This window comes from Megalopta genalis, chromosome 16, assembly GCF_051020955.1.
Source record: "Megalopta genalis isolate 19385.01 chromosome 16, iyMegGena1_principal, whole genome shotgun sequence".
Classification (NCBI taxonomy): Eukaryota; Metazoa; Arthropoda; class Insecta; order Hymenoptera; family Halictidae; genus Megalopta; species Megalopta genalis.
In genome coordinates this window covers 2,630,745-2,641,348 of record NC_135028.1, presented here as the reverse complement: position 1 = coordinate 2,641,348, position 10,604 = coordinate 2,630,745, and the positions used below count along the sequence as shown (strand labels likewise).

The 10,604-nt window shown below is 46.5% G+C and overlaps 1 protein-coding gene across 1 annotated transcript; it reads right to left on the bottom strand.

Moving 5' to 3' along the window:
• Positions 1–1,680: 1,680 nt before the first annotated feature.
• Positions 1,681–10,102, bottom strand: LOC143260694 (uncharacterized). Its single transcript, XM_076527016.1, has 6 exons — positions 7,712–10,102; positions 7,389–7,657; positions 6,443–6,780; positions 6,234–6,385; positions 5,019–5,213; positions 1,681–1,959 (listed from the first exon to the last, which is right to left on the bottom strand). Exons 1-6 carry the CDS (start codon positions 10,100–10,102, stop codon positions 1,681–1,683), a joined length of 3,624 nt encoding a protein of 1,207 aa, XP_076383131.1.
• Positions 10,103–10,604: the final 502 nt, after the last annotated feature.

Here is a 10,604-nt window from a genome sequence, read left to right as displayed (position 1 = left end):
CTCCAATGAGCATATCTATTGGCCGTTGTAAATGGAATTCTGGATCGGCTAGCTCTATGTGACTTGGAATTTCTATTTTTTCTCTATGTATTTGAAAATTGGGCATGTCTGACGTGATGGTTTCTATTGATAGGCATTGTACCGTGTGTTGAGATTTATTATATCGCGAATGAATTGTTAATGTTGCTCTACCTTCTATGGAATTTACTGCCCTTCCTAATCCTGTCACTGTTGAACTTATTGCAGTCGGTTTGATGCCGAGTCGTTGGCAAAATTCCGTGGTTATAAAATTTGCTTGAGATCCCGAATCTAATAATACCCTGCATTTATGTGACTGACCCCCCTTGTCCTTGACATAAACTATTGCTGTCGATAATACGGCATGCCCTATTGTATTTGCTACGTTAGCTGTGAGTACTGGGGGTTCTCGCAAATCTGATTCTCCTGTAGCCGCGTAGCCTTCTTCTGCGCGTTTGAATTCGGAATTATGTAATAAGGAATGATGCTTCCTTCCACACTGTTTGCAATGACTGCGTGTACACGCCCGTACCCGATATCCCGATGACAAACAATTGAAACACAGCCGGACTTCTTGCACTATCTTTGTTTTTGTATTTAAATCGCTGTTCTTAAATTTCTCACAGTTATATATCGCGTGATTGGCCTTGCATGCGGAGCACCCGGCTGAGTTAACTACATGCGAAGCTATGTAGTTGTAACGAGGGGTATTATTTGTTCCTCGAGGTCGCTGGCCGACCCTGGGTGCAGCTACCTGAACACTGACCGCGATATTTGCTAAATATTTGGAACGTTCTTCTATAAACGCAGATAATTGACCAAATGTAGGCATTTCCGACTGAGATATTATTCTACTTTCCCATTCTCTCATGGACACTTGACCTAACTTTCTGGACAATAATGGAACTAACATGGTATCACAAGTTCCAACCGATTCACCCAAAGACATTAACGCTATTCTATGATTTGTAGCTAGGATTTTAAATCAAGTAATGAATTTACATGATGCCGCTTGAGACTTGTGGAATCTTCATATCGCGACTTGAGTAATTCCCATGCATGTCTGTAATTTGTTCCGGACACGCCTAACGCTTGAATCACACGAGCCGTTACCCCCTTGAGTGAGGTATTTAAATAATGGAACCGTTGTATGTCTGTTAATGAATTATTCTCGTGAATCACTGATGTAAATGTGTCTTTAAATTTCACCCAATCACTGTAATTGCCATCAAAGGAAGGCAGTTGCAGTGTCGGTAATCTAACGTTTATTGCGGTATCTGCAGTCTGCGCGGATATCGGGCTGTTCGTGGTTATCCTACTCTGCTCCGGAGTGGCACGGGCAATGACTATTTCGACTTGATCTATCAGATCAAAATACGCCATCTCGAATTCTTCGCGCTCGATCGCGTGCGCTGCTTCGGCGTCCGTTCCAGCTACGAGTATTTCGATTCTCGTTTGAACTCTATTAAAATTGTCAAGGAGACATACATTTGCATCTAACCGTTTCTTAAGAGAGCCCACCGAGGTCGTGGTCGCGAATTTGCAAATAAATGTCTTAAACTGCGTGAGTGCAGCCTTGACCGTTCCGCGCTCGATCATCAACGGTTTGAGATCTTCCGCCATAGTGATTTACTGACGCAAATGGGACTATAAAGGTACTTATCACTTGGGCTGGGATACTTGGTACTGCTGTCGATGCCTGTTGGCTGCACTGGGATGCTGCGTTGTTCTGCAATGATGTTGAGCTGCTGCATGATTGTCCTGCTGTGGTGCTGGACTTCTGTGGTGTTGCACTGCTCTGAAGCTATATGCACTGCCTTCTCTGGATGCTGTAGCCTCCGGAAGAAACTTCTCGTCACTGAGCTCCTGAGATTCCTGATTGAAGCCAGGTGTTGGTGCTCTCGTGATACACTGTACTGCGTGGCTGTAGCCTCTGATGATCTGTCACTTCGTCTGTGCGTTCTTAGATCCGGCTCGAAGGACCAAATGTTGAGGACTCATCAGATGGATGACGGAGATCCTCTGAATATTGCACTTGGTGCCGACTAACTCGAAGGACCACCCACTGTAGTGGGACTAAATGAATTGCTAGTACTCTATTTGTAACACGCAACCTAACCGTTACTCGTATCTCTCTATGTCTTCTGTTCTGTTCTGTCTGAAATCTAAGGTGTTCTCTTCTGAAGCTCTAAAAATGTTCTGTCTCTTCTGATGTTCTGTGCTTTCTGTTGTTCTGTGCTTTCTGTGCTTTGGGCCTTACTCTACTCCCCTTCGTGGAGTCGGTAAAACCCCGGCCATCCCTTCCAATGTGCCCGAAGCACGTTGTCTCTGGTAGGGATGACTGCGTGGGCCGCTTGCGCTTGCGGGTGGAAGGGTGTTTGGAAAGGCCGGGAAAGTCCAGCTGGCCAGGATTGCCGATGCCGATATCTAGCCGCCGATTCTCTGGTCCCTTAGCCTTGGGGCTTTATGGTAAGGGTTTCCAGAACCTAAATGATGGCATGACCTTCATCATCCTAAAAACTATTTAATTTATGTGTCGAACCGGTCCGCTAAAGAAATTGCCATTGCCATAAACGGATTACAAAAAACTCATAAATGGTCGCCCGTACCATAAAGCCATTTCCAAACCTCTTACCTTAACACATAGTGTTGTGGTCGTTGCATTGGACTTGATCTTAGTTTTTACATTATGACGAAAAAAATTGCACACAAGCAAATAGATGACATTATTTTTTTATTAGATTTATAAACAAATTTGTGTGATTATTTACCATTTTACTGTATTTTAGCTTTGCTTTTCTGTGTCATTTTGGGTGACCTTGAATGACCTTCATAATAGTTCACTGTATTCGCCTCGAAACACTCTATCAGAATGTAAGTAAAAAAACTTACTGTTTCATTTAAAAAAACAGAATTGACCTTCATATCTCCTTGACTCCTCCACCTACAGAAAAATTGGTAATACCAGATTATATGAGCCCCCTGATACCAAGTAAGTTTGGTCTATTGCATTTTCTCGTATCTTCAAAAACAAGCGAGTTATTCAGGTGACCTGTTTAAAATTCCGCACCCTGTATAATATTAATATAATATATTAAATGAAAAATTACCAAAATTTTTTTTCAAATAACTCGTCTCGTATCGAAGGTACGTGTTATACAAGCAAAATATAACTTTTTTCTTATATGACATTTTTCTCTATCAGTCAAAGTCTTCATGCTATGACTGCTTTCGTAAAAAGTGAAATTTCCTACTAAAATCGCCATAACTTTGTTAAAACTGATCGTAGAACGATATTCCGGTGGTTAAAATATAGGCCTTTTAAAAGTACCTTTCAAATAATATTGTAAAATTTATCAAAAAGAATTTTTCGGAAAATGGAGCGGGATTGAGTAGGATCTGTTAAAAGTGAAATTTTTGGAGTTTCAGCTTCGATTAAATTATAGAAGAAATAATTAACAGGTATCGTAATAAAACTCACTCGAAAGATGGTCAAAAAACCTTGAAAATAATGCACTGTAAATCTCTGTACGATATTTTAAACGCGCGTAACAAAACTTTGAATTTTATAGAATTTTCATGATAGGTGGGCAAAAGTAATTGGGCGGGAATGTACGGTTGTTACCTCACCCCGCGTAATCGATGGTTGACTAGGTGAGGATTGGTGAGGATTGGAGGTTGACGGAGAAAGCAGTAGTATATAGCGGAGAATAGCCTAATGGTGGGGGGATGTCTCTCTAAAAAAATCAAAGATGGGTGTTGCGCAAGGAGCAAAATAACCGCCGGTAGTAAACTTGAGACGGAATGAAAATAGTCCGATGTCGGTTGATAATTTATTCGGACTACCACAGTCCACGTAAATCAGTGTATAAAATTGAAGCACGGCATCCCCGCGCAACTCGTACCGCTCCCCGTCCACCACAGAGGTGAGTCGCCGCTCGACTCCACAGAGCATGGCCAGGGCCCGGCCCTTTGACGAGCTAAGAGCGACGGGTGGTTCGGTACGCAGGGGTAGCCGAACCACGTACTGCCCGTCCGCACGCCGTGAGACGGTGTTGACGAAATGTTCCCCGCACCTCGACTCGTCGGGGGACAGAACAGATTTGGGACTCGCCTCATCGCGCTCCCAGAACAAAACGCAATTGCTGCTCCAACCTTTCCTCCGCGCGACAGTGCAGGGACGTCATAGAGGGATCGGGATCGTTCGCGGGTGTCGACGTGGCGCCCGAGACGACCCAACCGAATACCGACTGTTAATACTCGTGGTTGATCTTGCGATCGTTCGAGCCTTGTTGTAATTTGCACGTTAGTGTGCCGACTAAATTACTATTTTTGTTAACCGGGTGCTTCAACAATTAGCTTCCCGGGAGACCTGAAACGAACCTAGAGTGTCTAATTCGACTCAAGCGGTTAGAACTCTCTACTAGGTATGATGATCAAAACTCTGTATCCACTGACGGATCAGGACTGTTGAATAACCGTGTGATATCCACTAGGTCACCTCGGTTATCCCTACCTTTACTTAAGGGTGGGCGGCGAGGAAAACTGCCCAATCACGGCAGGCTCAAAACCGAGCGTTAATTGGTTAAAATGAAAATGGTTGGGACCTTTGGAAGGGGTATTGCGAACGCCTCCAGGTGAGTTTCCTCCTCAAGGGAAAATTTGGAAATCTACCTCATCTGGAAGCAATTACGCCGAGTAATCCAAGTCCCAACCTCGCTAACGGCCTGGTCGTAAACCAAGGATAAGTTTTTTACGGAGGACCACTATAAAACGGTTGACGGTGGCCATGAGATTTACTATGGTCGAAAGCTACCGTTTCCGCCACTTGGGTGACAGGCCCACACCCTAGCCATTAAAGACCTATGTACCTGGCCCCCGTCGTAAAGCCCGGATGGGGAATCCCTAACATACCGCCCACCTTGAACTAATCTAGTTCAATTGCACTAAAAATTAGGCGACTATATCGTAATATAATGCTAATGGTTATAAACTAGTACAACAATGGGCAGCATACCAATTTTAGACGCTGGTCTCTTGAGCATTCCACGGGTAGTGCGAATGGTGAACACTCTGCAGATACCATCCTGACCCGGATGCAGCTCAACCACGCGTCCTAATGCCCACTTCAGGGGTGGAAGGTTGTCCTCCTTGATAAGGACCATGTCCCCGACCTTGAGAGGATTGCCGTGTCCCTGCTTCCATTTATGGCGTTGCTGGAGATTATGCAGATAGTCTCGCTGCTATCACCGCCAAAAGTGTTGGACCGTTTGCTGTAGCAACTGAAATCTATTTAGTCTATTTTGACGAATATCAGTGAGATCGGCATGAGGTAGAGTCGTTAATGCTTCTCCCACAAGGAAGTGACCAGGGGTTAATGGGTTGAGATCGGATGGATCGGAAGACAATGGATGTAGGGGACGGGAATTGAGGCAGGCTTCAATTTGCGCCAGTATCGTGCACATTTCCTCGAATGTGAGCCTTTGCTCACGCGTCTCAGATGTCTTTTTACTGACCGAACCCCACGTTCCCATAAACCACCAAAGTGTGGAGCGCGCGGTGGGATCAACTGCCACTGAATGTGGTCTTGGGCCAATGTCCTTTCGTATTTTTCATTGTGAGCACGGGATGCCAATAGCTCACCCAAATTCTTTAGTTCATTTCTCGCCCCAATGAAGTTTGTCCCATTGTCAGAGTAAATGACACAACACTTTCCTCTACGCGAGATGAATCTCCGAAAGCAATTCAAGAACGAGTCGGTGGTCAAGTCTGTTGATAAAGCCTTGATAAAGCCTTGATCAAGCCTTTGTGGTGAAACATATAAATAAGCAAAGGTAAGCCTTTCTAATTGTCCGAGAGCGCCCGCTGTCCACTATCAAAAACGGGCCGGCATAGTCTACGCCGCAGGTAGCGAAGGCGCAAGTGGGGGTAACCCGATCGGCAGGTAGAATACCCATTTGGGGTTGCGCGCTAATAGGATTCGCCTTGAAACACTTTATACAACCGCGCAAAACCCTACGCGTAATCCGTCCACCAGACACAATCCAGTAATTTGTGCAAAGAGATGCGCGCGTCTGCTGGCAACCAGCGTGAAGCAGTCGCAAATGCTCGCGCCTAATTAATAACGCGGGCAATGGACCCGAATTCGGTATTAATATCGGATGCCTCCGTGCGAAGCTTATCGGAGCGTTTTGGAGGCGGCCGCTCATCCTAACGATCCCGTGATCATCTAAAAAGGGATGTAAGGAAAGTATAGAATTGGATCCTTCCAAAGAGTTCCCGGCCCTCAACGTGTTTATCTCCTGGCCAAAGTGTAGCTCTTGCACGAATCGAATTACGACGCGCTCGGCCGACAAGAGTTCTCCAACTGATAGTGAGCCACGATACTCGTTATCCGTACTCTTATTCGAGCGCTGGCCCTTACGGCAAAATCTAAGAATGTAAGCTATGATTCTCAGCAACTTGCTGTAACAAGAATATTTGTCTAACAAATACATTATTATATGGTCGCGGTTGACTGGAGTAGTTAACTGCATTATTTGGGTAGGCCGTGCTTCCGGCACTTCTATTGTTAATGAATCGGGCCTACTACTGGGCCATTCCAAAGCATTAGCTGATAGCCATTGAGGACCATACCACCACAAATTGCTATTCCTCAGCGTGGATGGACTCGAACCGCGCGACAGTTGGTCTGCGGGATTGTCGGAGGAAATAACATGCGCCCAATTCCTTATTTCTGCCAATGTTTGTATTTCGGAGACCCTGTTTGCGACGAAAGTCTTCCATTTGGATGGGTTATCCTTGAGCCACGCTAGCACAATCTGACTATCCGTCCAGCAATGAACTTCTATTGCTTCTATTCGTAGTGAGGCACAAACCCTTGCCAATAATCTAGCCAATAAAACAGCGCCGCATAATTCTAGGCGTGGCAGACTTATCGTCTTCAAGGGTGCCACCCGAGATTTGGCACATAGTAAGCGCACGACCCACGAGCCATCCTTTGCTCGGGAGCGCAGGCATACGGCGGCCCCGTATGCCCGTTCTGACGCGTCACAAAAGCCGTGCATGGACAATTCTTCGTGCGATGATAGAGCGCGGCGCGGAATTCGCAGGGAAGAAATTTCGGCAATCTCATTCCGAAAGCTCAACCATTGGGAATGGAGGGTTTGTGGTAGACTTTCGTCCCATCCAATCTGAATTTGCCACAAACTCTGCATGAACATTTTGGCCCTCACTATGACAGGGCCAATGAGTCCCAATGGGTCGAAAATTTGAGAAATTTCGGTCAATACGCGCGCGCGTTACGCTTTGTTACTTTTGGGAACAAATTGTATTCAGAGCTATAGCCTAATTTGTCATCAGCCGCATACCATAGAAGACCTAATGTTTTGGGTTCTCGATTTAAAGATTTGAATTCTAAGCCTTGGTTGTCACCGTGCGGCTGGTCAGTCAATCTGGGATCGTTGCTGGCCCATTTCCTGAGTGGAAAACCCGCTTTCGCCAGGGTTGATATTAGCGAATATTGCAGTTCAAGCGCCTGCTTAAAGGTCTCGCATCCAGTTAAGAGATCATCAACATAAAAGTCCCTTAGAATTGTTTCGCTGGTGCGGGGTAACAATTGCGCACAATCCTTGCCTACCTGATGCAAAACGCGAGTGGCTAAATATGATGCTGAGGCTGTTCCATAAGTTACCGTATTGAGGCAATATTCACTTATTGGCTCATCCTCCGAAAACCGCCAAAGAATGCGTTGATAGTGTCGATCTTTCTTTCTGACCAGGATTTGCCTGTACATCTTAGCTACGTCCGCAGAAAGAACGATGGAATGTTTGCGAAATCTCAGCAGTATGCTGAATAATTCGTCTTGCATTGGAGGGCCTACCATTTGAGTTTCATTTAACGAAATACCCGAGGAGGTATTTGCCGAACCATAAAAAACGACCCGAAGTTTGGTGGTCGTGCTATCCTTCTTTATCACTGCGTGATGAGGCAGGTAAATGCAGTCAACGACCCCTCCTATATCTTTCGGATTCAGTTTTGACATATGGCCTAGGCCCTGGTATTCGCGGAGAAACTCGTTGTATTGTGCGTGCAGGTCAGGATTTGTTTTGAACTTGCGCTCTAGATTAATCAATCGCCGCTCCGCTTGAGTGCGCGACTCGCCTAATTGGTGAAGCCTCTCATTAAATGGAATGGCTACGATGAAACGCCCTTCCTTATCGCGCCTTGTGTTTCTGGTGAAATGCTGTTCACAAGGATCGCGGGGATCGGACAGGGGAGTAGATGTACTAATTTCCTCGACCTCCCAAAAACGCGACAAACTATTCTCTAGTTCGGTATTGGTTGCCGCGTGAAAGGACACGGTCCTTGATTGCTGTGTCGGATCTCGCAGACTACCGCCTAACACCCAGCCGAGTCGGGTTTTCTGCAATGTTAAATTCCCGGTTCCCAATTTGATCTGACCGACGCATAGGAGATCCCAAAAGATTCCTGCTCCTATTAACAAGTCAATCCGACCCGGCGTCTGGAACTCGGGATCGGCTAATTCTACTCCGGTTGGTACCGGAACTCTGATCTTGTCCAAAGGGATGTTGGGCATTTCCTCCGTGATAGTTTCTATCACCAAACAGGAAAGACGCGATTTGAAATGGCCCGATGCGGATTTTAATTTTATCTGAGCGGAGGATTGGACTCTATTTTGCACTCGTCCGAAGCCACCGACCATCTTCTCGGTGGGCAGACAAGGCAACCCCATGCGCTCGCAAAATTCTCTAGTCACGAAATTGGCCTGCGACGCTAAATCTAACAATGCTCGGCATTTGTGATACCTTCCCTTGCCATCGGCTACTAACATCGATGCTGTTGATAGAACTACGCAATCAGAGTGGACGTTAGCGGAGCATGCTTGTAACACGTTTGACGAGGATGGCTCGCGGTCTTCCTTGCTGACCAGACTTTCCTGAGAAGTCGTCTCTCTATGGAGCAAGGTGTTATGTGGTTTTCCGCATTTTCGACACTTTGACCGAGTACACGATTTGACACTCTGGCCAGGCAGTAAACAGTTGAAGCACAACCGTGATTGCTTCACCGTGTCGAATCTTTTTGAAAAGGGCATGGCTAGAAATTTGGGACACTGCGCAATCACGTGCTGCTCGTTGCATACTACACATTTACCTATTTTGCTCGCAACATGAGTCGCGGGTACAAAGGTCCTGATGGCTCTTTCACTATGCGCTCTATTCCTTGGGCGATCAGCTCCATCTTTGCTAACGCTCGATCTACTAGATTCTCTTCGGTCGAGATATTGGGACCGCTGTTCTAGGAACTTTGATAGTTTACGAAAGGTGGGCAACGAACTTGAGTTCGTGGTACGCTTATCCCATTCGTCTAGAGAGCCCGCGTCTAGTTTTCTAGCTAAACAGGCGCTAATAAGCGCATCCCAAAGTTCCGCGGGTTTGAGAATTGATTCGAGAGCACGCACGTTATTAATTGCAGTATCTACAAATTCGCTGAGCCCTTTGCCACTCGGCTTCTTCAGTGCCTCTGCATCTAATATGGAGTTTAAATGGTGGGTCGTGAGCAACTTCGGATCATTATATTTTTCCTGCAGCCGTTCCCAAGCTAATTTGTATTTGGCTGTAGAAACACTATATGATTCGATGACGCGAGCGGCCGCTCCCGTCACCGACGACGTTAGGTAATTAAACTTGTCGATGTCACTTAGTCTTTCGCCATCGTGCACCAACGAGATAAATGTGTCCCGAAAACGGATCCATTGGTTATAATCCCCTTCAAATATGGGGAGTTTGATTGTGGGTAGACGAACCGCGGGCAAGGCATCGGACAACGACGGTGTAACGCGATTCGAACTACTTGTAGCGGTAGCGAAGTCGCCACGAGCCTCTAATAGGCGTGCTTCGGCCTTGGACACCGCGCTAAAATACGAGTCCTCAAACTGCTCGCGTTTGGCTAACTGCGCTTCTTCGTGCGGGGTGCCTATGACGGTGCATTCTATTCGAAACTGAACGCTATTGAAAATTTCGTACAGGCTCTCATTTGCTCTTACGCGTATTTCGAGGGCCATTAGATCCGCGCTCGCGCTCTCGGACTCGAGAAACCTTTTGAATATGGTGAGCCTGGCTTTCACAGACCCGCGTTCAGTAAAGAATGCCTTTGCTGTCACTTACGGACCGGATGGAGTGAGATCAGCTTGACTTCTATCGTCCCACAGGATGCCCGTTGCTTCCTGGCGGCTAGCAGTCCTTTCTTGCGTGATCCTTGCACACTGTCCGCAGTCTCGTGCACGAAGCGTGGACCCTGATGACGGCTGTCGCTTGTTCCTATCACGGGCGGTGGCGGTATGTGGCCACCCAGGGTTGAGAGGCGACCCCCGAACTAGTCCTCGCGAAGGTTGTTGCTACTACCGAGTCGATGGGTGCGTCGACGATGAAGGCATTTTAGACCGTCAGTGCGTCGTACATGTAGTACTTCGCATAATGGCGAGGCCCGAGATTAAGCATGCGGGCTGTGGCGTGTTCATGTACAGCATTGAATATGCTGTACTACTCCCTAGCGGGGGACTGTTG

What these genes read in the sequence shown, in the direction of transcription:
- LOC143260694 (XM_076527016.1), bottom strand. Translation starts at nt 10,102, where the DNA reads ATGGCCCTCGAAATACGCGTAAGAGCAAATGAGAGCCTGTACGAAATT. An exon ending in TTTTAGATGATCACGGGATC is followed by an intron (nt 5,214 to 6,233) that starts GTTAGGATGAGC and finishes AAATGGAAGCAG; the next exon opens with GGACACGGCAATCCTCTCAA. An exon ending in TTGGTATGCTGCCCATTGTT is followed by an intron (nt 1,960 to 5,018) that starts GTACTAGTTTAT and finishes ACGAAGTGACAG; the next exon opens with ATCATCAGAGGCTACAGCCA.